Genomic DNA, 25,153 nt, shown 5'->3' with positions numbered 1-25,153 from the left:
GTCTGCACAATGCACTTAATTAGCCCTCTCTTGGTGGACCTTTGGTTTGTTTCCAATGTTTCATTATTATGAGGAGTCCTAGTATAAAAAAACCTTGTGTTTGCCCCTTGGGCATATTTGCTGTAATCGTATTAAGACAGATTCCTGGAAGCAGAATTGCTGGTTCAAGATACACAAATAATTTTTAAGGCATTTGGCATATATTTCCACCTTGCCTTCCAACAGGTAGTGCCTATCGACCTTCACCCCACAAAGAGGTGTGAAAATGAAAGGAGATTATAAAGATATTTTCAGGGCATTCACCTTAAAATGGACCAAATCATGCTGTAGAAAACCTGTAGCTGTTGACTCTTCTTTGAGAAGAGTAATAGGCTACCCATTTTACGTGCTTATCAGTGGTTTTATTGAGGGTGAGATACATTCACAGGCCTGCTCTAAAACAGGAAAAGCTGGGGCGCCTGGGTGTCTCGATGGGTTAAGCGTCCGACTTCGGCTCAGGTCACAATCTCACGGTCCGTGAGTTCGAGCCCCGCGTCGGGCTCTGTGCTGACAGCTCGGAGCCTGGAGCCTGTTTCAGATTCTGTGTCTCCCTCTCTCTCTGCCCCTCCCCCATTCATGCTCTGCCTCTCTCTGTCTCAAAAATAAAATAAACGTTAAAAAAAAATAAAAAAAAAAACAAGAGAAGCTGTAGGTGGACTGTTAGATGATTTTAATAAATGCTCACAGAAAGTAAGAGATACAGGTTTTATTTATTTATTTGTTATTTAACTAATCAGCCTGCTTGTTGGGTTTATCTTCAATTAAATATTATTCTTCTGTCACTAATTGTTTCAAGAAAAGTCACTGTGTTTTCTTTTCCAGTCCCCTCAGTGGCTGCACAGGAAGCTTGGTCTTGGGAGCAGTACTTGACAGAACAGAAGGCTATAGCGGCACCCGTGGAACTGTTTTCCAAGGTGAACCACTAACTGTTGTACATTTTTGCAAGGAGTGAACACTTAAGAGAATTAATTAAAAGGAAATCATTTGCCCAGATAGAATACCCACTTACTTGATTGTAGGTCTTGCTGGAAAATAACATAAAACCCATCGAAGCCTTTGTAATTCAGAATGTGTGTTCTGGGGCTGGACTACCTGGGTTTGAAAGTCAGTGCTACCATCTCCCTGCTCTGTGACCTTGGGCAAGTCACTCAGTTTCTCTGTGCTTCAGGATCCTCACTTGTAAAGTGGGGGAAACTACCATATCTACCTCCCTGGGTTGTTGGAAGACTCAGTCAGTTGTACACCTAAAGGGCATTGGAAGCCACATGCACATACTAAATAGCAGGTACTAGTCTTTCTTTGTATTAGCACATGCCCGTCCAAGGATCAGGTTTGAGGAATCCGTTTTAATGTGGTGCATGAAAGTGGTGGATCAGGCAGCATGTTGGAGGAGATGGTGAAACCCCTTAATCATGTTCTACCTGACTCTGACAATGCCCAGAGTAGCCTGCGTGGGCTTGCTTGACCAAGCAGCTGTTGGCATGGAGGCTGGTGGCTTCAGGCGATCATCTTTACCCATGGTACCAAATCTTCTGCTACCCTTTCTACTCTTGGTGTGTGCTTTCAGTATTTCAGGGGAATTTATAGAAAAATTCCATCAGATTTGCATCATTACATTGCATTTTAACCTGCAGCGAGATGCTAACACTTTTTATTTGCTTTCCTTTTCATGACATTCCTTGAGTTATATCTAGTACTTTTCATTATGAAAAAGGGCTAGGGGTTTTAATCCTGACTATAGCAATAGAATGGGGGAGAAGAAGAAGTGAAGCAAATAGGGAAAGAGAAACCAAGTGCTGGCAGGTCACGTTTGCAAAATACTAAATATTTAGTACTTGAGCCAGTCTTCACATCAGATGCCTTTATCGATCTTTGGAGAACCCAGATGCATGGGTATTCCTGAGACCTACTGAATTAGGCCCTCAGGGGGGTGTGGCATGGCACACTGTAGCTTGAGAACCTCCTCGGGCTTCTAGATGCAGGATAGACGTCCAGTGTGGTAGTATCTTGTAAGAACCAAGCAGAGGCCCAGCTCAGGAGTCCAGTACCTGCTGACTCCTGATGAGACTGTCATGTGATGAGACCCAAGGTGTTTGCTCCACTAAAAGCATGTAAGGTCCCTACGTAGGGGGGGTCTCTTCTTCCTTCTCTTTCATGTTTCCTCACAGTGTCTGTTCTAGATGTGCTCATGATCAGTCAATGTTGAACAACTTCTGGGTAACCTCTTTTCACTTCTGAGCATAGGTTCTTTTTAAAAATTTTTTTTAATGTTGTATTTATTTTTGAGACAGAGAGAGACAGAGCATGAGCAGGGTAGGGGCAGAGAGAGTGGGAGACAGAGAATCCAAAGCAGGCTCCAGGCTCTGAGCTGTCAGCACAGAGCCCGATGCGGGACTTGAACTCACGGACCGTGAGATCACGACCTGAGCCGAAGTCGGACGCTTAACCGACTGAGCCACCCAGGCGCCCCTGAGCATAGGTTCTTAAAGAGAGCTGCTTTGGGGAAATCCAGTGTAGCCTGTAGTTGTTCTTTCCCTCTGTCCCTGGGCCCAACTTGTGCCCTTGCTATGTGGTCACTGCAGGGCAGGAGGGTGGAGTGGGTCATCTCTGGAAATAGCTAAGGTCTATCAGGTGCTATGAGCCCAAAGGGAAGATGTAGCTTGTGAGTCCAGTATGCAAGGTTCAACCACAGGACACAAGCCAGGCTTGTAACCCAGTGGCTTGGCATGGATGAGAATCACTGTAGGCATCTAGAAGCCACAAAAATGTAAGAACAGTCAGTGACTGAAGTCAGAACCTATATGTAGCAAAATTGGCCATGAGTGATGCCGCGTCTGAGTCAGACCCGTGTATGTGTGTCTCCAGACCAGGATTCTCTCTTCCTTCCACTGCAGATTGAAGCACATGTTAGGGTGTTAGGCTGGAGTGTGCTTTCATTTCCAGAGCTGGTGACAGAGAGCTGCTAGGTTCTGGCCAGTGCCTGCATTCTTCCATCAGCTCCGCCAGTGAGTGTAGTAACACTATTGCTCAGTTTCTCCTTTAGGACACAACACTTAGTGCAAGAACCCCTGCAGAACAGAGAATTTCTCCCCCAGATTTTCCCTCGTGACCTAGCATTAACTAAAAAAACCTCTAAGGGGCAAATGTGAGATTTCTGTTCCTGAAATAAATCCATATGGTAATATTGGGAACTGTGTAATAATAGGTTATGGTTCATAAAGCTTTCTCCCTTGACTTTATAGAGATCTGATTAAAGAGGTACTGGCAAGTCCTAAGGGAGGGAACATGTGGCGTGTAAAGACAGGTGTGGGTTCCCTTTGGAGGGTGTAACTAGCATCCATGAGTCTGTCCATTCAGTAAAGATGAGCAGTGAGTAGGAGATAATCTTTGAGGATTCCTTGGCTAATAATGTGACTTCAAAATATGACTTTCTTGAGCTTGTGGACTCTAATTTTTGTGACTCTGAAAGTGACCGTAAAGTGTTAGCATGTGAGAAAGTGGGCATGTCTGATGTGTTGACATGCCTCTCTCTTCACTCATAAGTTAACAGTCAAGCTACTCATGTTTCTGAGGCTCTTTCTGTAAAAAGCACCATGTAAGATCTGGACTGAAACACTAAGGAGTTTATTACATGGTTGCTTAAAATCTTGCCATCCTAGTTGGGATGTAAGATATGCCCTAAAATGCGACAACAATATGAGGTAGAATATTCTTGTCAGTGGAATGTACAAGTCGTGGGTTTCCTGGGTGTTCCATGCAGAGGTGGGATCTCATCCATCCCTGAACAAGGAGAAAGCTTACCAGTTATTACCTCTGATTTGTCCTGATGACTGGAGATCTTTGCGCTCAAGATACAGTGTTACTCTGACTGCACATTTATATTCTAAGATGAAATAACGTGGTTTATAACTGAAAATAAGTTTCAGTAGAGAATAAAAAGGGCCAGTATTCTAAGAAGGATGATCAGATTAAACTCAGTTTTGGATTGGCATTGTGCTCTTGACTGTTCCTGTCCATTTTTATTGTGTAAATATTATAATAATGGTGTTCAGGTCGGCCAGCTGAGATGGAACTTCTCAGCTTTTGAAAACTGAAATAGTTGAAAATAAAATGAAATAGTTTGCATATCCTGAATAGAAGAAAACTATTAAAATATATTAAGTATTACTTTACTTTTAATATATAATTTCCATCCTAATATTCAACTTTTAGAAGATGTACCAGTGACACAGAGACATACACATGTGATCAGTTCCGTCATGCAAATATATATACACACACACATATATATATGCATATATATATACATATATTTGGCAGGACAGAGGCTTTTATACTTTTTTTATTAATTTACATTCAAGTTAGTTAGCGTATAGTGCAACAATGATTTCAGGAGTAGATTCCTTAATGCCCCTTACCCATTTAGCCCATCCCCCCTCCCACAACCCCTTCAGTAACCCTCTGTTTGTTCTCCATATTTAAGAGTCTCTTCTGTTTTGTTCCCTTCCCTGCTTTTATATTATTTTTGTTTCTCTACCCTTATGTTCATCTGTTCTGTGTCTATAAGTCCTTGTTTGAGTGAAGTCATATGATACTTGTCTTTCTCTGACTAAGTTCACTTAGCATAATACCCTCTAGTTCCATCCATGTAGTTGCAAATGGCAAGATTTCGTTCTTTTTGATTGCTGAGTAATACTCCATTATATATATACCACATCTTCTTTATCCATTCATCCATCGATGGACATTTGGGCTCTTTCCATACTTCGGCTATTGTTGATAGTGCTGCTATAAACATGGGGGTGCATGTGTCCTTTCGAAACAGCACACCTTTATCCCTTGGATAAATGCCTAGTAGTGCAATTGCTGGGTCCTAGGGTAGTTCTATTTTTAACTTGTTGAGGAACCTCCATACTGTTTTCCAGAGTGACTGCACCAGCTTGCATTCCCACCAGGTGCAAAAGAGATCCTCTTTCTCCACATCCTCGCCAGCATATCTTGTCGCCAGCATCTCTTAGCCATTCTGACAGGTGTGAGGTGGTATCTCATTGTGGTTTTGATTTGTATTTCCCTGATGATGAGTGATGTGGAGCATTCTTTCATGTGTCAGTTGGCCATCTGGATGTCTTCTTTGGAGAAGTGTCTATTCATGTCTTTTGCCCATTTCTTCACTGGATTATTTGTTTTTTGGGTGTTGAGTTTGGTAAGTTCTTTATAGATTTTGGATACTAAGCCTTTATCTGATATGTTGTTTGCAATTATCTTCTCCCATTCCGTCAGTTGCCTTTTACTTTTGCTGATTGTTTCCTTCTGTGTGAAGAAGCTTTTTGTTCTGATGATGTCCCAATAGTTCATTTTTGCTTTTGTTTCACTTGCTTCCGGAGACGTGTTGAGTGAGAAGTTGCTGCAGCCAAGATCAAAGAGGTTTTTCCTGGTTTCTCCTCTATGATTTTGATGACTTCCTGTCTTACATTTAAGTCTTTCATCCATTTTGAGTTTATTTTTGTGTATGGTGTAAGAAAGTGGTCCAGGTTCATTTTTCTGCATGTCGCTGTCCAGTTTCCCCAGCACCATTTGCTGAAGAGACTGTCTTTATTCCATTGGATATTCTTTCCTTTGTCAAAGATTAGTTGGCCATACGTTTGTGGGTCCATTTCTGGGTTCTCTATTCTGTTCCATTGATCTGAGTGTCTGTTTTAGGGCTAATGTGTATATTTTTTAAAAAGCGTATGCTTATTTTATTTGCACACAAGGTTTTTGCATGTCTATAGGTCTATTTTGAATTTATTTTTGTATAAGACAAAGTGAAGTTCTTTATAATTTATGATTTATTTTACCATCTGGGGTAGTGAGTTTACAAGGATGTAAACACCTTCTGTTGTCAGAAAATGTAAAAACATTTTGTCTTCATTACTGGTGAAATGCGCCTATCTTGATTTGACTCACACTACAATATTTTTCTTTTGTTTTGAAGTTGGTTCCAAAACTTTTCTCTCATATCTCTCCCTGCCAGTCATCTAACCATCCGCCGTATCTTCCCAAAGCATTCCTCCTGACCTGTTGCCTATCACAAATTCAAATATGCCAGCCAGGAATCAAAGTCCCCACACAGAGGCACATCCACGCAGAGCTTCTTCCGTGCCTGCCAGGCTGGTCCACGCATAGACCATTCAGAGTCTTTATCCAAGTGTGAGGCCTCTGTGTCTCTTGTTCTCTGATCTTCCTTTGGAGGTCCATGCCCCCCCAAACCCTTTCCTTTCCTGAAGCTGTCCCACCCTGCACTCTAATCTGTGGACTTGGCAGCCTCTGTCTGCCCAGCTCATGCTGGTGGGAGTGAAGGTCGGGGACAGTGTAGGACTAGCAAGAAGGCAGGTGCCACCCCCAGTGTAATCTGCCTATGAGCAAGTGGGACCTCCACCTATACCTGTCCCTGCACTCTGGGGGCAAGTCTGACTGGAGGAGTACAGCTCCTGCCCTTGTGCTAAACCGCCCTTGTCCCACAAACCACTCTTCCCCGTTGTCCTTAGTCACTGGCCCAGAAAGCTCTGATTTTTATGCCCAGCAGATGTTCCTGTCTCCCAGCCAGTGCTGGCTAGCCAAGCAAATAGGCTAAATGCGTGCTTTAGGTCCCTGCAGGTCAGAGACAGTTACATATTTTAATATGATTGGTATTTCAGGACAAGATGAAAGTTGTCCTGGAAAAACTAAAACTCTCCTAGGCTTCTCAATATGTCTTTTATAGTGTAGTATATAGTTGTAGTTTGAATTTTATATAGCAAGGGAATTGTTTCTTTCTTTCTTTCTTTCTTTCTTTCTTTCTTTCTTTCTTTCTTTCTTTCTTTCTTTCTTTCTGCTATTGTAACAAATTACAATAAACTTAGTGGTTTAAAACAACACAAATTTATTATCTTAAGTTCAGGAAGTCAAAAGTCTAAAATGGGTCAACAGGGCTATGTTCCTTCTGCAGGCTGTAGGGGAGAATCTGTTTCCTTGCCTTTTGTAGCTTCTAGAGGCCACCTGCATTTCTTAACTTGTGGACCCACATCACTGCAACCTCTTTCCATGGTCACATCTCCTTCCCTGGTCCTTCGGCATCCCTTCTGCAAGGACCTTTGTGATGACATTGTGCCCACCTGGATAATCCAGGATAACCTCTCCATCTTGAGATTCCCCACTTAATCACATCCACACAGTCCCTTTTGTCCTGTAACATACTGTATTCACACATTCAGGGATTAGGACATGGCTGTGTTTGGAAGCCACTGCCCACAGGTGCATCCCCTTTCCACTGCTGGGCTGATCTGACCCTGGCCAGAGTGACTTCTCATGGCCAGCCCCCTCCTGTCATTCTCTTGTGATCTCTGCAGCACGCCCTGTGGCAAAACAAGGGATGCATCATCCTTAGCTCAACATATGGGTCCCTCCTTTCCCCAGCCAGCATGCACAGCTGCTTCCTGAGAGTGCACTTTCTCCTCTGCCAGACCCACTTCTCCATCCCTCAGGGTCAGTGGGCCCAGCCTCCTCCTGCCTCCTGCCTGCTCATTAGTATTTTGTCACGTACCCAGCCTTCCTCCCTTGAGGTTTATGCCGTCTCCTCCCTACCATTTCCACCCTTATTACTTCATTGGATTGTGCATGTGCATGGTTGTGTGTGTGCACGCTCACGTGCTGTGCTCCTGAGTCTTCCTCTTCTCCTGCCACAGTCTTGTTCTCATCCTTGCACATCCTTTGCCCACATGAGCACCTGGTACCTTGAGTCTCCCCCCCCAGGGCCTGACCCTCCTTTCCAGCACAGTCCACCACTGCACGCCACACTTGCATAGATCAGAACCAAACACCTTCTGCAGTGTGGACCTTTATTTTTATAAGTTTATTTATTTACTTTTGAGGGAGAGAGAGAGAGAGAGAGCGCGCATGGGAGGGGCAGACAGAGAATCCCACGCAGGTTCCGAGCTGTCAGCACAGAACTCAACTTGAGGCTCGAACTCACAAACCGTGAGATCATGTCCTGAGCGAAATCAAGAGTTGGAGGCTTAACTGACTGAGCCACTCAGGTGCCCCTGCAGTGTGGACCTTTAAGTCCCACTTTGTGGTCCCGTCCACTGCCAGTGCAGCCTTTTCTTCCCCTTATTTTCACAACACCAGTTTTTCCTTTCATTGACACTTGTGGTTGTTGAATTTGTCCTTTTTCTTCCTTCTGGCTTCACACCTGCCCCTGGCCTAGCTAGGCCCCCTGTGTCCATCATTTCAGCCACTCTCTTGCCAGGATCTTCAACTGCCTTGTCCCCCTGTCATCCTCTCCCCATATGTGACCGCCCAAACCCCGGCTCTGGATGAATCATGTGTGCCTAACTTCTGCACCTAACTAAGCCACCAGGCACTGCTGGAGAAGAACCACAAAGCCTTGCAGATTGGTGGCACTGCAGACCTATAGTCTGCTGAGAGGGCAGTGCCTGGGCATCTTTCTGGGTCATCAGTCTGAGCGCCACCTGTTTCCTAGGAAAGCTCTTCTCTCAGTCACCTGCCCTCTCTCCCTCCCTCCCAGCAGAAGGAGTCAGTCCCTTGATGGATGTGCTGTGTCCTTCTTCCACTTCCTGCCACAAACTGTGACTCACACCTATTCATACATCTTTCCCCGGTTGGACTGGAAGAAATCTTCCTGCTCCTCGTCCCTTTACCTATGCTCTGGAGCTTTCCAGTTTCTGCTTTTCCAGAGAGAATTCATCCACTACCCATCAGTCATCTCATGTCCTGCTTGTAAGTTGCTTTCCCTTCTGAATGTTTATATCTAGAACGTAAGTATGCCTGTCTGTCCCATCTTTAGGAAAGCATGCTGTCCCTTGGTCCTGCCCTCCTCTCAATAGCTCATCTCCTTAGTCTGGTCTAGCTTCTTGAAATGTTCACCTGAATTCTCTCTTTTCTTCATTTTCTAAACTTTACCCAACCTCCAAGCACTGCATCCTGGCCCTTACTTCAACCATTGCCGAAACTGTGCCCGCAGATGATTTCATCCTTGACTTGACTTACACCTTGACTTACATCCTTGACTTACACCCCCTCTGCTCCAGGACTCTGTCCGTGGTCAGCTGCTGCTTTTGCTTGTTCCCAGCCACTCCTCACCAGGTGCTTCCGAAAGTCCTCCTCTTCTCCTGGGCTTCCATCTAGGGCCCCATTCTGCATAGCTCCCGGGGCATCTCATCCATCCCCGTAACTCCAGTTCTGACTAGACCTCATGGAGGCCATAACCTCCCAGACCTTTCTCTTGGTCTTCTGGCCTCTTCCCCAGCGTGGCCCTCAGCAGGCTTATGCTCAGTACATGAAGACCGATTCCTCTTCTCAGTCTACCTGTGTGAGTCTGCTTCATGGGCTCCTCATCCTTGGGAAGGGCCTTCTACTCTCATTGCCCTGTGGCCAGCTGCCATTCCTCCTCTCTCTGCTTGAGTATGTCTAGCAATCTAGTCTGCTCAGGTTTTGCCCCTTCAGTTTCTTCTCTCGGCCCCTACCATTACTACCTTCATTTGGGAGTAAGCCCTCCACTTCATTTTGATAACAACTGTAACAGATTTGTATTGCTGGAATGATTGTTGTAAATTGTGGTTCTGGTTGTCATTTGTGTACATAGCATGTCTGATGGCTTTTTATGTTGTTCTGTGTGATTGCACACAAGTGTGTTTTGTGTCTGGGTAGAACTGTAATCTCTGTGAAGACTGATTGGGTTTCTTTCTTTTTTAAAAATTCCCTCTGCTTTGTGATTCTCTGGGAGAGGTGCACTTTTGAGCATCTTTAATTGGCTTGGTGCTTGGACATGTGCTTCCTCAATAAGGCCTTTAAATTTTTCTCCCCTCAATAGAAGAAGGACTCTGATGTGTTTCTCTGACTCTTAGTTTTTTAACTGAAAGTGGAAGATAGTATCACCCACTTCTTAGGCACTTTGAGGAATTACATAAAATGTATATAAAGCGTTTAGCACAATATAGTGACTGATGTATAGTTCACTTTATTAAATGCAAGAATTCATTTTCTAAATGTCTATTTATTTATTTTGAGAGAGAAAGTGGGGGAAGGGCAGTGAGAGAGGGAGAGAGAGAATCTCAAGCAGCTTCTGCAATGTCAACAAAGAGCCTGATGTGGGTCTTGATCTCATAGACCACAAGATCATGGCCTGAGCCAAAATCAAGAGTTGGAGGCATAATTGACTGAGCCACCCAGGTGCCCAAATGTAAGAATTCTTAAAATTATACTTCTCAGATTCTAGTCCTTTGCTCTCCCCAGAACTTTCTCTCTGCCCTTCTTGACAGTATTTATTCAGAACACTAGCCAGGACCAAGTCTCCCGAGACTTCATCCTCACTGGGACTTGCCTCTCTTTGACCACAGTAATGCTCTTGGCTGCCCCCATCAAGCATGGCCTATCAACTGAGGTGTTCCATCTCAGTTCCCTGATCTTCTGTGCTTCAGGGTGAATGTCAAGTCTGAAAACCACCCATCATTGGAGTTTCATCTGAAATCTTAGTGTTGATAGATACTGCTATTCCACATCTTCTACTCTTATTGTGATGCTGCTCCTTCCATCTTTATGAGGAAAACAGATATATTTCCTCATTTGCTCTCCTTTGTCTCCTAAAGCAAGGCAAAATCATCATGTGGATTTGGTGTTTCTACTTTTTCTCCCCCTGCTTCCTTTAGCAACATCTTTTTCTTGGACACTCCTTAACACATTTTTGCATTATACCCTGTCCCTCTACATCTCTAAAATCTGTAGTAATCTGTTACGATTTTGGAAAGAAATACTTTGTGTCCTGATAAGGAAATTTCAGCCATCTGTAGGATGATGTGCTGTGGGGGGTTCTTTTGGAAAGAGCTGGGGGTAGTTGGGGAACAAAGACACCTTCCCAATTTAATCTCCTAATGGCCCTAGACATGACAGCTTTATTTGAACACACTGTTGTTCTCTCTCAACTTTCCTTATGAAGTCCAAGTGAAAGAATAGCTTACACACTCTCTCTAAATTTAACTTCTGTACCCAGACCTGAATTATATTTTTAAAAATCTATTTTTTAAATATGCCAGTACATTAAATAGAATCTGAAAAACCTGTGTCTGTGTTTTGTTTTTTATAAAGCCTGGATTTGTGTTTAGCTTTGCAGGTGCAGAAAAATGCTGCCATGAAAATTCGTATTTGTTATAACCCCCTGTAGAACAATTTCAGACAAGTAGGACTTTTTCAACCAAAACAGTTCAGTCAAATGTCAAGTTTTTGTGCTTTGAATGTGCTTCCAAATTACTTGCTAATCACTGAGAACCCTATTGTAGTTTTAATATAGATCCTTTTTAGATAATACTTTAAATATTAATCATTAGCCACATTGATGACCATGCATGGCTTTTTTGGTAGTTGTATAAACAAAAATGAAATACCTAATTATACTATGAATTCTCATGTGCTTAGAATCAGATTATAGTCTCTGTCCAGGTGCTCTGTCAAATACTTAAAGTGTGTGCTTGTTTGTTTTACTGTTTGTTTTTCTCTTCTGTATGTATTTTGCTGCCCCATTTTAAGATAACATCATTGATATTTAAGAGTTCTCCTAGGAATAAAGAAGATGTGATATATATATATATATATATATATATATACACACACACACACACACACACACACACACACACACACGCACACCCACACACAATGGAATACATACATATATGTATGTGGAATATTACCTGGCAATCAAAAAGAATGAAACCTTGCCATTTGCAACAACATGGATGGAACTAGAGTGTATTATGTTAAGTGAAATAAGTCAGCTAGAGAAAGAAGAATATCATATGATTTCACTCATGTGGAACTTAAGAAACAAAACAGATGAACTTAGGGAAAGGGAAGGAAAAATAAGATAAAAACAGAGGGAGGCAAACCATAACAGACTCTTAAATACAGAAAACAAACAGGGTTGCTGGCATGGTGTTGGGTGGGGGGATGGGCTAAATGGGTGATGGGCATTAAGGAGGGCACTTGTGATGAGCATTGGGTGTTATATATAAGTGATGAATCACTAAATTCTATTCCTGAAATCATTATCACACTATATGTCAACTAACTTGGATTTAAATTTTAAAAAATTAATTAAAAGAAAGAGTTCTAGGGAAAAAACATGTTTTGAAAAAAATACTGTGTGTATTATATTCACACCTTTGGTTGGGGTTTAAATCACAAGGCATATTGAGGGCAGAGAAAGAAGTATATTTTAAAACTAGACTCCTTGCAAAGTGAAGTCATTTAAGCTGATTAATGGCTGGGACTCTGAAGAACGGAGAGAATTCTCATTCATGTTCATTTTTCATGTTCTCTAAAGCTGTAAGTTCTGGGGCAAAACTGAAGATCCATCCTGAACTTGTAGCTCAGGTATTTTTCCTATTCTTAGAATCCACTTCTCTGTAATGGTGGGATTCAAAATACCAGAGGCCTGGGAAATGGTTAGCACATCTGAAGTAGTAAGGCTGGACAGTCTGATCAGGATTGCCTGTTCCTTCTTGGGGTGGGGGAGGCTTGGGGCCCCTGTACAGTCTGCTTATCTGCAGTTCCAGCTGGAAGCTGAATGTCGTGTTCAGAGATGTTCAGAGGAAGAGAAATTAAAAGAAGAAAATAGTGGTATTCAGAATCAAGAGTAGATAGTTTTCACAGCTCTTCTCTTTCAGTTAAAGCAAATTTATATTAGAAATATCTTTGTCTTTTTTCCCTAGAAGGGTTTAGTCATTTGGGGAAAAAATATGTGGTTTATTGTTGTAGACACTACACTCAGATATTTGTGGCATCTACTCAGTGATGGCCAGTGAATTATCAGACAACTTCAGAAGTTATTTTTAAAAGTTGTTTCTATGCAGTATTTTATTTTATACTGTGTGGGTTCTTTCTCTTTGTTCATAAAGATTTTTGTTGGTATAAAGCTTCCTAAATCCAACAGTATATCACCCACTCTGCTAAGTGTTTTCTTTTTGTTTCTGAGACTATAAATCAGTCAGTGGGTAGGTTAGGGTAACTGGATTTACACACACACACACACACCAGCCAAATTTCTTACTACCGATAAGGTCAGTAGTTCTGGAGAAATGAGAATTTTTGCATCTGAGATTATAGTAAAATAGATTCACAAAAAAGCAGTAGGAATTATATCCACTAACTTATTAAAGAATCCTTCTGTTGTATCATGAGTTCTGTGTTCTCTTTTTGTAGAATGCTTCTTGTTATAATCTTGGCAGCAGTTTGGGATACAGAATTAATCTATGAAAAATGTTCAAAATAACAAGGAAGTAGTCTCTAAAATGAGAGTTTAAAAATACACAATCAGCCATCCTTCACTGCCATCTTAACTGAAGCCTTGCAGCGAGTTATGTTTAATTATGTAGGTGATGATTTTTCCCCATTAGCCTAACAAATAGATGGCAAAAATAGGCATCAGTTGAAAAAGCAGGATTTGAAGCATGCCTTGTTGCCTGGCCTGTATATCCGTGATGAACAGCTGCGGTGAACTGCTTTGTCTGCTTAGCGAAGACTCCTAAATATGTTGTTTAGTCAGTGATTGATTAATGACAGATTCCCTTAAAGGACAGCCATGTGGCTCTTAATCTTTTTTTAGGTCTGAGACCCTTTTGAACATCTAATGAAAGCTATTGATAATCTCCTTAGAGAAGTGCTTAGATCCATTTGCACACAAAATTTTAAGGAGGCTTCTAGAGTCCCTGAAGACATCATAGATGCCACTCTTACTCCACCATTAAAGTCATGGACCCCGCCCCTGCCCCACCATTAAAAACAGCTACATTAAGGTGTAGTTTAGGCAAGAATAGAAAAACAAATGTGCATATGTACATGATTGGATGCTCTGTGTGAGTGCGTGTATGTATATATGGATGTATATCTGTGTCTATCTATAGATTTACATATATTCAAGATCTCCATTTTCTCTGTGATTAAAACCAGAGGAAGCCAGGAGGGATTCTCATATTCCTGATAGGGTCTAGTGTTAGCTCAGGTGAAAATCATAAAGCTCCCTGAGGAGAAAGCAAGAAAGGAGTTTCATAACCCCTCATAGTCTGCCAGTATTTGCAGTGAATAGACTTGAAAGATGAAAGATTCATTGCAAGATACTCTACCGGGGGTTTGGAGGGGGGGGGAGGCTTTGAAGCTTTAGTAATGCACCAGAAAGTTGGAATTGAAAAGTAGGTACAAAAATGTCATTGTCCACGAGCTGTCTATAAAGTCCTTGAAGGTATCAGGAGATATTGATAACATTATAAAAGTAAAAATTATCACATTATGGAAAATTTGGGTATTTCTTCCAAGCCTGAAACCTGGGTGTCAGTTTAAAATTCCCTGCCATCTTTGTCCTCTGCATCCAGCCGGTCATCAGGTACTGCCTGTCTTGTCTCCTGCGTGGGTGGTGAACCTGCCCCTCCCGCCTGTTCCCAGCTCCGGCTCTGCATTGGTTGTGGTCCTCATTGTCACTTGTCCAGCCTCCTGCAGTGTTCTGGATTGCGGTTCAGCACACGGACCCGGGTTTGAATTTGCAGTCCAGGTTTTTACTGACTAGCTGTGAACGTCTCTGAGCCTCATAGGTGACATGGGGATTGTATAGTTCCAGTACAGTGAGTTTTAAGGCTTAAATGAGCAGAATTAGGTACTATACATGGCACATGGCAAATTCTCAATTATCGGTAGATATTAAAAGCCTCCGTAAGCATCTTTCCTATTTCTAGTCTTGCTATTTTTTAAGTTAATTCTCCATACTGCCACTAATAAGATCTTTACAGAATGCAAGAATTTTTTTTTCCTCCCCTCTGCTTAAAAGCTTTTTCTGGCAATTCATTGACTAAGAATAAACTGAAAGTTCCTTAACAAGACACACAAGGCTTCTTGGGACCTATGTCCTATCTACTTGCCTGGCATCGTCATCACTTAGTTTTGTGTGTGTGTGTGTGGGGGGGGGGCGCACACTGATTTTTGAAAACTAATTATAATGCCATTTAAAAATTCTAATAAGACAGAAGAGTGTAAAAAGGCTTTGTCTCTGCTGGCTCCCCTTTCTAGGTGAGCCACTCAAAATGATTTCATGTATATACTTCCAGGTCTGTATTATGTAGTTATGCAGATATGTGAAAAATGCTTATATAAATAGTTGTGTTCTACTCATCTGATGCTTGCTTTATATGTATCAGTATGTCATGGCTATCATGACACCTCAGCAAATTCAGGTCTTTTTTAATAGCGGCATTGTATTCCATTGTATTGTGTCTGTTTTCTCTCCCTCTAAAGTTAGTTTTGCATACATTGCTGTGGTAGGCTTATAATTGAGTTAGTCTTCCCAGATGGATACTCACGTGTCCTAATGATAGTTCCGTTTACTCCCCTGACTTAAAATGCCACCTTTAGTCCGTATTAAGTTCTCATATGGTATTTGGGGATCATTTAATGGTCGTATAGTACATATTCAGACCACACATTTTAGAGATTTTAAAAACTCATTCTACATTTTAATTATAAAATAAAAGTTTAAGAATTGTTGAAGTCTTTAGTTAGTGAGTGTGATGATGTTGATCTAGTATACTGATTACTCACTCATACACTAAAGCCAGACACACGTTGTGGTCTCAGGAGGCACATTACATAACCTCTTGTGCCCCAGTTTCATTATCAGTAAAATGTACATAATGCCTATTTCATATGGTTTTTATGATGATTTAATGAATTGGTATTTATAAAATGCTTAGAACAGGATCTGGCCCAGAGTTAAGTGCTACGTAAGTACTTGTTGTATGAAAGCCATCTGTACATGGCCTGATAAAGGACAGTTCAAGCTCTATACACATCCCTTCTTGTTCCTTATTCCTCAGTTTGTTTAGTGAGATAATTGTACCTATTATAAGTAGTTGGCTATGATAGCAAGTGTTTGGTGGTCCTTCAGATAGACCTGTATTGTCCTGGATATTTCGATCAAATGTAAATTTGGACTCCTTTTGTTTTACCAAATGTTAAGTTAACAAGAATATCACCCTCAAAACCTGGCAGGTTGATTCTCTCTACTTCTCGTAACTTCTCTTTCATTGTATTTGTCTTAGGAGAATGTTTCTTCATGTTCCCTTCTGCGGTATTTGAATGATTTTTTATGCTACCAATTACATGACTAATTGTTTCCCCATTGAGTAAAAATAAATCATCAAGTGTTGACCAAGAGTTATATTCTCTGTGGTCAAGTTGTTTATATCACAGTTTGCCTACATAAGACTTCTTGCTATCTTACCTGTCACATTTAAAATTGTGACCTTTCAGCCTAGGAGATACACATTGAGACAGTTTGAGATTTTGAAGATGTTGCTGAGATAAACCATCGAAGAAGAAGACCACTAGATTCATAGGCAGTGGTATTTGTTGTTATAAGAAATCTTATAAAATTCATATAAAATCCATACAAACATCTTTCCTTTTGACAACCATCATGTGAAGGATTGGAAACCAGCAGCCTGTGGTCCTGGACCAGGCCTTTGCATGGCATGCTAAAAGTGTGTGCTTCGGTGGCTATGATTCCCTTACATGCCTAATTTCTCCGAATTCTTTTGGCACTGAACTGAGATCAGGGAAATACCACTGACTTCCAACTCTTGCCTGTGAATAAAATAGAATGCCTGTGGGCATTTAGGTAGAATCTTCCACTTAGATAATCGACACTGTTCTGTAACATATATCCAGCTAATGGTCTGCTGGTGCTGATGGCCACCAACCTGCTGCAGTCTGTAGAGTGGGTCAAAAATAATCATCATGAGCATAATCTCTCTTGTAATGAGGGTCTCGGTGATAAACAGAGGAAAATGTCCAGAATTTCTCATGCACACCCACCAAGTGTCCAAGAGCTGCTTATGCCATACATTTATGACTTGGGAACAGAGATCTACTGGCACACACATGTGATGAAGAGTGCCTTATGCATCAAACTTCATAATGGGGTTTTGCTATTAGCCTGTCTGTTTTGCTCTGGGCATGGTGTTTTGTTTTTGTTTTTCCTAATGCTCTGACTCATCTTACTTTTAAATAAAAGTGGGTAATTTGTACCTGCTCTTGCTATGTGGTATAGAACTGTGAGTAATTCTTCTTGTCTATCATCAGTGACAAAATTCATTATTTTGCAATTGTCTGGAAAAATAAAATGACGAAACAAAACAACTTAACTTCTGTACCCCAGAGTGCACGGTGCACCCTTGGAAATGCCCTTGAGGCCTCCACCAGGTTTTGTGTCTCTTGTTCCATTTCCACGTCTGTCCCCAGCTGTGGAGCGAAGAGTTGGCAGATTTGGGTCCTTAGTTACAATCTGCTGCTAAGCAGGTTGTGTGACCTTGAGAATGTCTCTTAACCTCTCTGGGTTTGAGTTTATTTATCTCTAAAAGTTTTTTTCAGGTCCACAGACCTTACGATTTTTTATGACTGAGTTTAACAGACTATTGTTTGCTTTATGTGTGATTCCAGCTCCCTTTTGTCATCATAAAATATAATTTTACAACATGGCTATCAGTTATGTTCATAAAATATATGATATTTAGAGAAGAAAAAAATTAAATGTGCTATGAATAAACCATTAAAGAGATTGATGAAAGACAATGCTATTTCTCACTAAATGCTGCCTTTCAGATTGTTAAAATGAATGTTTGGGTTTTTATCTGAAACCCTCCAAAGAATGCTGTCGTCATTTTAGCCATGCAGCGTCCCTTGCAATGTTATCTAAAGCTCCCAAATTTCACTCAAAAAAACCTTTGAAAAAGCTAACAAGAGTAATGTTGATCATCCTAACTCCTGGCTGTAAATTATTGTCAGTATCTTGAATTTGTCATTCACATGTGAAAAGAAAGTATAGTCCATTCCATAGAATACTGGTTCCTCCCCGTCTCCGGTTTTGTATTTGAAGTTTTGTTAAAACATGAAAAATGTTCTCTCAGTTTTTAACAGCTTCTTAAATTTCCTTTCAGCGCTATTAGTATACTCCCTGTGTCTCGCCTTCCCCTTCGCTTTCTTATCAGTGTTGTGTGTACACACATGTATGTGTGTGCAGTGCTTTTGAAGTTAACCAAGAAAATTTCAAAGCAGTGAACAGGAGGCAGTCACACAAAACCTGTTACATACAATCTGCGGGAAAACAGAGTAGATGTGAGAAGAAGGCTGGGGGAATTAAACACACACATGACATTTATTTTTGCAGAAATAAAATATTCTTGAGAAATCATTCATTCTTGCCATTTCGTTTTGGGTTTTGTCATCCTTTAAGTTTCTCCTTGGAAGCTTCTAAAATGATCTGTGAATGTTCTTAACGACATTTTACAAGCCAATTTATAAAGCTATGAAAACAATTTCATGTTCATATAAAAAAGGCATGCACCCAGCTGTAGAGGATGGTGGAGTAAACTATGATACATACACACAGTGGAGTAAAATGCAGCTGTGAAAAAGAATGTGGACGTCACTGTGACCTGACATGGAGTGATTTCCAGGGGACATTAGGAAGTGAAAAAAGACACGTGCAAAATAGTATGTATAGTATGCTACCTTTTGTGTCAGAAGGAAGGGAAAAATAAGACGAAATATAAACATAAGTGTTTATTTTTACAAAATCAAATCCAGGAAGGACAGGCCGAAAAACAGCGAGGTTGGTTACCTATAACAGGTGGAGTGTGGCAGATAGGATATGGGAGGGAGAGGCACTTCTTTGAGAACTTTTTTTGTATAGCTTTAACTTTTGGAAGCATGTTAACATTCTACATATTAAGAGATAAAAATAAATTATTAAGAACCAAAAGCACATTTAAATCAACGAACTCGACCATATTTCAAGTGAATACCATAACTGCACTAAAGACAGAGAAAAACATGAATCCAAGTAGTATATGAACACAGTTTTTAACTGTATACCCCATTCTTGGATGGCAGAGCAGGGAGGGAGAATTGCAAGCAAATCTTGAAATTTTTCTGTAGATATGTTTATTATAGGAGTGTAGGTGATATAGTCCTGAAACTCTAACAGATACGCTATAGAATTCAGTATATGAATACATGTGTGGACCTGGTTGGAGGAAAAAGACAAAAGTGGATGGAAAAAGGCAGAATAAGCCCATTAGGGATGGATTGGAATCAGACTTACCTGTCTGAACTTGACGTTTATAAAATATACATAAGTATGCATATATGTACATATATGTGTAAATGTTTATTATGTATGTGAATGTGTGTTTTCTCTGTGACTATATAATGAAGGAATTTGACAACACTGTAATTTTGTGATCAAAATTAACATCACCAGAAAGAGGAGTCATGGATATCATCATGTGGCTCCAGATGTGATCTCCTGAGGGCACATCATCACCCATATAGTATACTGGCAGAAAATGCATAAACCGAATGTAATCATGAGGAAACATCCGACACATCCAGAATGAGAAACTTTCTATTTAACAGAGTGTTGGAGGGGAAAGACTACGTTCTTTAAAAATGTCAATGTTGTAAAAGATAAATAGTATGAAAAATGTTCCAGATTAAGGGAGAGTAAAAAGACATATCAACTAAATTTAATATCTGACCCTAGACTGAATCCTGTTCTGTAGGGAGACAGTGTTACAAAGTGCATTGTTGGATAAGTTGGAAACATTGGAATATGAATGGAAGATTAGCTAACAGTATATAAATGTTAAATTTACAGAAGTTGATAACTGAACTGTTGTTATGTAAGAGAATGTTCCTGTTCTTGGGGAATGTACACTGCCTGCTCTTTGGGAAAATCATTTAGTACTTAAGGGTAAAGGGCTCTCGAATGATTTAGAAAAAATCATAAGTACATGTGTATGTATCTGTGTATATCTATATCTGTGTACATACACAGATGTATGAGAGAGGGAGCAAAGAGAAATGATAAATGAGGTCCTCTACTATTGTTAAGAATAACTGGGTCTAGGCAAAGGCTATGCATGTTCTCTGTATTATTTTGTTCTTGCAACTTGTAAGTTTGACATTATATCCAAATGAAAATATTTTTTTTCCAAAAGAATAAATTTCACCCTAAAAATAAACACTAATATGTAACTAGTAATAAATAGTAATAAAATTAGTGATTAAAAATCAGCTCTTGATCTAATAGAACTACTAGATTTCAATCATTACTTTCTATTTGCATACTTATAATTTATCTGCAATTAAGAATAAATTGACTAGTAATGCTGAATCTGCTCAAAACTGCTCAAAAGTAATAATAATTTAGCAAGGCTGTGGAAAACAAGGCTAGTATTAAAGAAAATAATATGAATGGGAATACATTAAAGTCTATTACAAAATAGATTCCATTCACAGTAACAATAAACATTGAAAGGTATACAGAAATAAATGTAAGAAAGCATTTTTGAAGCCTGTTTGAAAATTTTAATAACATATGAAGTCTGTTTTAAAATTGTAAAAACATCTTGGACAAACAAAAGTGATTAGGTCAAATGGAGAGGGAACAAGCTCCTGAATTAGAAAACTCAATATGATAAAGATTGCTCTCTGGACAGTCATTATAAGCAAGTGAGACAATGTGATATAGGCAAATACACCAATGAACAGAATAGGAAGGCCAGAAATAGACCTACAGATATGTAGAAACATGATATAATGGTGATAACTTTGCTGAATAATGAAAACTGAAGACTATACCAAAAATTTTGCTGAATACTCTGTTTTCCATATGAAAAAATAGATCCTACCTCACACCATAGAACAAAATTAATTCCAGTTGTGTTGTAGATTTGAATATTAAGAACAGAAGTTTTAAAAGAACACCAGAAGAATGTCCATGTAACTTCAGGATTGTGAGGGATTTCATAGATTAGATGTGCACACTGTACAGGGAATAATTGGTATATTTTACTACATTAAAATTAAAAAAAATTCTCTACAACAAAGTTATCATAAAGAAAACAAAGAGCCAAGTCATAGACTGGGAGTAGGTAATCATTATAATCAACAAAGGATTGTTTCCAGAGTGTGGCAAGAATTCCTTAAAATCACTAAGGAAAAACGGGCAAAAGGGATAAATGGGGAGTTCATAGGCCATGTAGTTTCTCATATGAACTGTTTCATAATGATCAAATGATCAAATGATCAAACACTCTTTGTGGGCCAAATATAGAAAAGCAGCCTTCTATTTTTAGAAGCTATCTTTAACTATATCACTGGGATTTCAAACTAGTACAGTAAGTTCTTGATTGTATGCATAGCCACACCAAGTGTTTTAATATCAAATTGTGACGATATTTCAGTAGCTAATGTTATATCATGAAATTTCATAGGACCAATCCTTTCCGGAGCACGAAAATGGTTTTCAGGTTGGAATGAGATTAGAAGGCATTGACCCCCGACATCCATCTGTATTCTGTGTACTGTCTGTAGCTGAGGTAAGAGATGGTGTTACTGTCTTGGGCTGAGTGCACAGTGACAGAAGAGAATTTTCTAGAGAATAATGAATTTGAGTGCTTTCTGTTATAAACAAGTTCCAGTACATTATGGATTAATTTTAGTCAGTGATGGGTGAAATACGTTTCTTAATGAATTTTTTTTCCTTCTCTGAAGATTAATCTTTTAATAAGTCCTTTATCACCAGCAGTTACCCTTGTTTCCATTGGTGAAGTTTTCATCTGAGGTTGATGAAAATCAGTGAATCCCACAGTGTTACTTTTGTCTGTTAAAAGAGACATAATTATTTAAGTTTTAGCTGAACTAATGAGAAATGTGTATGAAAAATGCCTATGCACATGAATTATATATTTATATAAATGCAAGCATTTTATGAAAATTATATGGAATGAAGAGCCATTGATGAAAGTAAATGGCTTATAAGATGTAATATTTACTAAACGTTTTATATTATTAAAATGATGAAAACTGTATTTTTAATAACCACATAAAAACACTATTCACTTAATTTACTGATTGATTATAGCTATTAAAATTTGTATAGCATCTCTTAAGGATGCATTCCACATTGTTTTATTATTTCCTTTATTAGGTATGCTAGATCCATATGTTAGAGTTGAAATGAGGCCATGTCCATTTTGGTTTTGCTCTGTACTTTAGCTTACACTGTCTTGGGATATGAATCCAAGCTAGACAGCAGGAGGTGGGGTTTCTGAAAGCAGTATTTAACAGGTATTGAATTAACAAATAAACTTTTTGATTGATGGAGATGTAAATTGACCTCAGATTTCTAGAATGAGTAAAAGGATATTTTTTATAGAAAAAATTCTAGATACTTAAAAGATAGTGTCTGTTTGCCAGCATTTTGCTTTATTCAGATGTCCTCTTTAAATTTGTTTTTTAAAATTTTTTTTAATGTTTATTTTATTTTTGAGAGAGAGAGAGACAGAGAGCCAGAGACAGAGTGGGGGAGGGGCAGAGAGAGAGGGAGAAAGAATCTGAAGCAGGCTCCAGGCTCCAAGGTGTCAGCACAGAGCCCAACGCAGGGCTCGAACCCATGAACCGCGAGATCATGATCTGAGCCGAAGTCGGATGCTCAAACTACTGAGCCACTCAGGCGCCCCTCTAAATTTGTTTTTTTAACACAAACACATTTGTATGGAAGGATTTGTTCAAATATGTTGATGGCACTGACAGAATATACGACAATTTTGTTAATTTTGTGTACCCTTCAAATGTGTGACACTTAATGAAGGATTGTAAACATTCCATTTTACAGGTGTGTGGTTACCGCCTAAGACTTCATTTTGATGGTTATTTAAGCTGCTACGATTTTTGGACCAATGCTGGTTCCCCTGACATTCATCCAGTAGGGTGGTGTGAAAAGACCAAACATGAATTGCACATCCCTAAGGGTAAGCCAGGTTGGAAAGAGAGTTTGTTTTATTTTAACAACATTTTATGAAACACTAACAAGAGAGCCTGGTGTGAATTGATTTTCAAAATGAAAGTTTAACCCACAAAAAGCAGTAAGACTACAAGGACACCATTTTTATAAATGAATAAATGTCTTTAAAAGAAAAACACCATTGATTACTAAGGTCAAATATTCTGATAAGGTACCTAAGGCAGAAATTAAATCTTATGAGTTACATAAAGTTTATTAAAACCTTATAAGGAATGAAGAAACTTATTTTTCATCACGATTGAAATGAAATATTTCACTTAGTCACTGATGTCATACAGGGAGCAACTTTGATTCACTGTATGTCATCTGTTTCAAACAAATCTTGGAAAACAGGGAACTATGAAAGAGAAGACAGTTTCACAATCTGCTTTCTTTTTTTGGGAATTGAAAATCTCATCTTTGTCTTTTGTTATGTGCTAGAGGACCTGGTGCTGGTAGATGTGACTGAAGCCTTTTTTATTTGCTGTGTGCTGGTGAGATGAGGATTTAATCAGTTGAGATGCCTGTGGGCCCATTTCCTTGCACAGCAGATTTCTGTGTACAGTCTCCTGCTTGGATGTTAGAGTATTTGATGGCTGTGGCTCTTCTGGAGTCAGTATATAGTCATTTCATTCTCCGTAACCAACTCAGAGTATCCTTGGGGGATCCGTCCCTAAGACTAATGGCAGAATCCCTAAGATTGCTGGATTTCATGAAAGCTGGTCACAGGCTCATTCATTCAGTAGGTATTTATGGAGCCCTTGCTGTGTGCAGGCACTGGGGACAGTAAACCATCTGCGTCTTCATGAGGCTTTCATTCCAGAGGGGAGAGCAGTAATAAAGATAAGCTATAGTGTCAAGCAGTGACTGGATTAGGGGACGGAGAGCTTGCTGAGGAAGGGCGTGAGAACATCACTTCCCATACACAGGTGGATGAAATGAGGGAAACCAGTGAGGCTCCTTGGCTAAGAAGCCTGTCAGAGAGAAAAGCAAGAGTAAACACCCTGGGGCTGGAGCCTCTGGCCACATTGAGAAATCTCGAGGCGATGAATGTGGCTGGAGCAGAGAAAACAAAGGCAAGAGGTAGGAGATGGAGTTAGGGGTCTAACCCTGGCCTTGGGGGCTATGCAAGGAGTTTGACTTTTATTCTGTGTAACACTTAATCAGAAAATATTTATTGAGCCCCTCTTATCGGGGCAAGCACTGTGTGAGCCACTTTAAGGCACATGGAGAGGAGGAAAAGTAAAAAATGGAAACCCCATAAAGATAAACAGCAGAAATCTGGGGCTGCCAGATGGTCTTTGGATTGTGAAGGGGTTTCTGTAATTTCCCCAAGGGCTGGCACCCTGGATTGTTGCATCAGTAGGATCTCTGACATTCTCAGTGAGATGACTTCTTCAGGGTGATGATCAACTCAGGAACTTTGTCTCTTTCCTTTTTCCATGTTGGAAAGCCTTACTAAGAGATGAGACTCCCGTCAGGCTTCCAGGGTACCAGTTCCATATCTTAATGAGTTTAAAAAATTTGTATGGAGTGGCACGCCTGATGGGAAGTCACAACAGTTTTGAATTTCATACGTTAAAAAACATTGAAACAATTTAGGGATTTTAATTTAAGTCTTTTGTGGTCTGCTAAAGGACATTGAATTTATGACAGAAGACTAGAGAAGGCTAATATATTTAATATGCACATGGTTACATCCTGTGGGTATTTTGAGCAATCCATATTTTTTTTAGGTTATAGAAAAGATAAATTTGTTTGGATGGATTACTTGAAGGCCTGCAAATTGCAAAATGCTCCCAAGAAATTATTCAGAAACCGGAGTTCTGTAAGTATTTTCTTCCTCAGTATAAATCAGATTTCCACTTGATCTTAAATGTCTTAAAATCCACTATATATTCTGTTGTATTTTAATCTTTTCAGAATCCTTAGCTTCCTATGACTTTTCTCACTTAATTTGTCAATTTCCTATGGTCATATCTTTTTTCCTCCTTTAAATTTACAATTAAATACTTTAGTCAGAGGCAGAGAGTTGAAGATTTTATATTTAAATCCTGCTAAAATTTAAAATGCCTTTTAGAAATGTTTTTTCTTTTTGCTTCCAATGAGTTACTTGTTTCAACTTACCTTTGGTGTTTTGAGACTGGTAGTTATCACAGGTGGACTTTGAATAAACCCAACTTAGTTGGA

At 39.7% G+C, this 25,153-nt stretch overlaps 1 protein-coding gene across 1 annotated transcript in view; it reads left to right on the top strand.

Annotated features, from left to right (window-relative positions):
- Window positions 1-25,153, top strand: part of LOC115498668 (lethal(3)malignant brain tumor-like protein 4) — a 284,214-nt gene that overhangs the window by 58,964 nt on the left and 200,097 nt on the right. The window contains exons 3-6 of the mRNA XM_032595338.1: window positions 862-953; window positions 21,393-21,497; window positions 22,796-22,931; window positions 24,700-24,791. Of these exons, the coding sequence (XP_032451229.1) occupies window positions 862-953; window positions 21,393-21,497; window positions 22,796-22,931; window positions 24,700-24,791 (425 nt within the window). The remainder of the gene's footprint in view (window positions 1-861; window positions 954-21,392; window positions 21,498-22,795; window positions 22,932-24,699; window positions 24,792-25,153) is intronic.

This window comes from Lynx canadensis, chromosome D3 (assembly GCF_007474595.2).
Source record: "Lynx canadensis isolate LIC74 chromosome D3, mLynCan4.pri.v2, whole genome shotgun sequence".
Classification (NCBI taxonomy): Eukaryota; Metazoa; Chordata; class Mammalia; order Carnivora; family Felidae; genus Lynx; species Lynx canadensis.
Note: the sequence above shows the minus strand (reverse complement) of the source record. Positions and strands in the feature narration are given on the sequence as shown.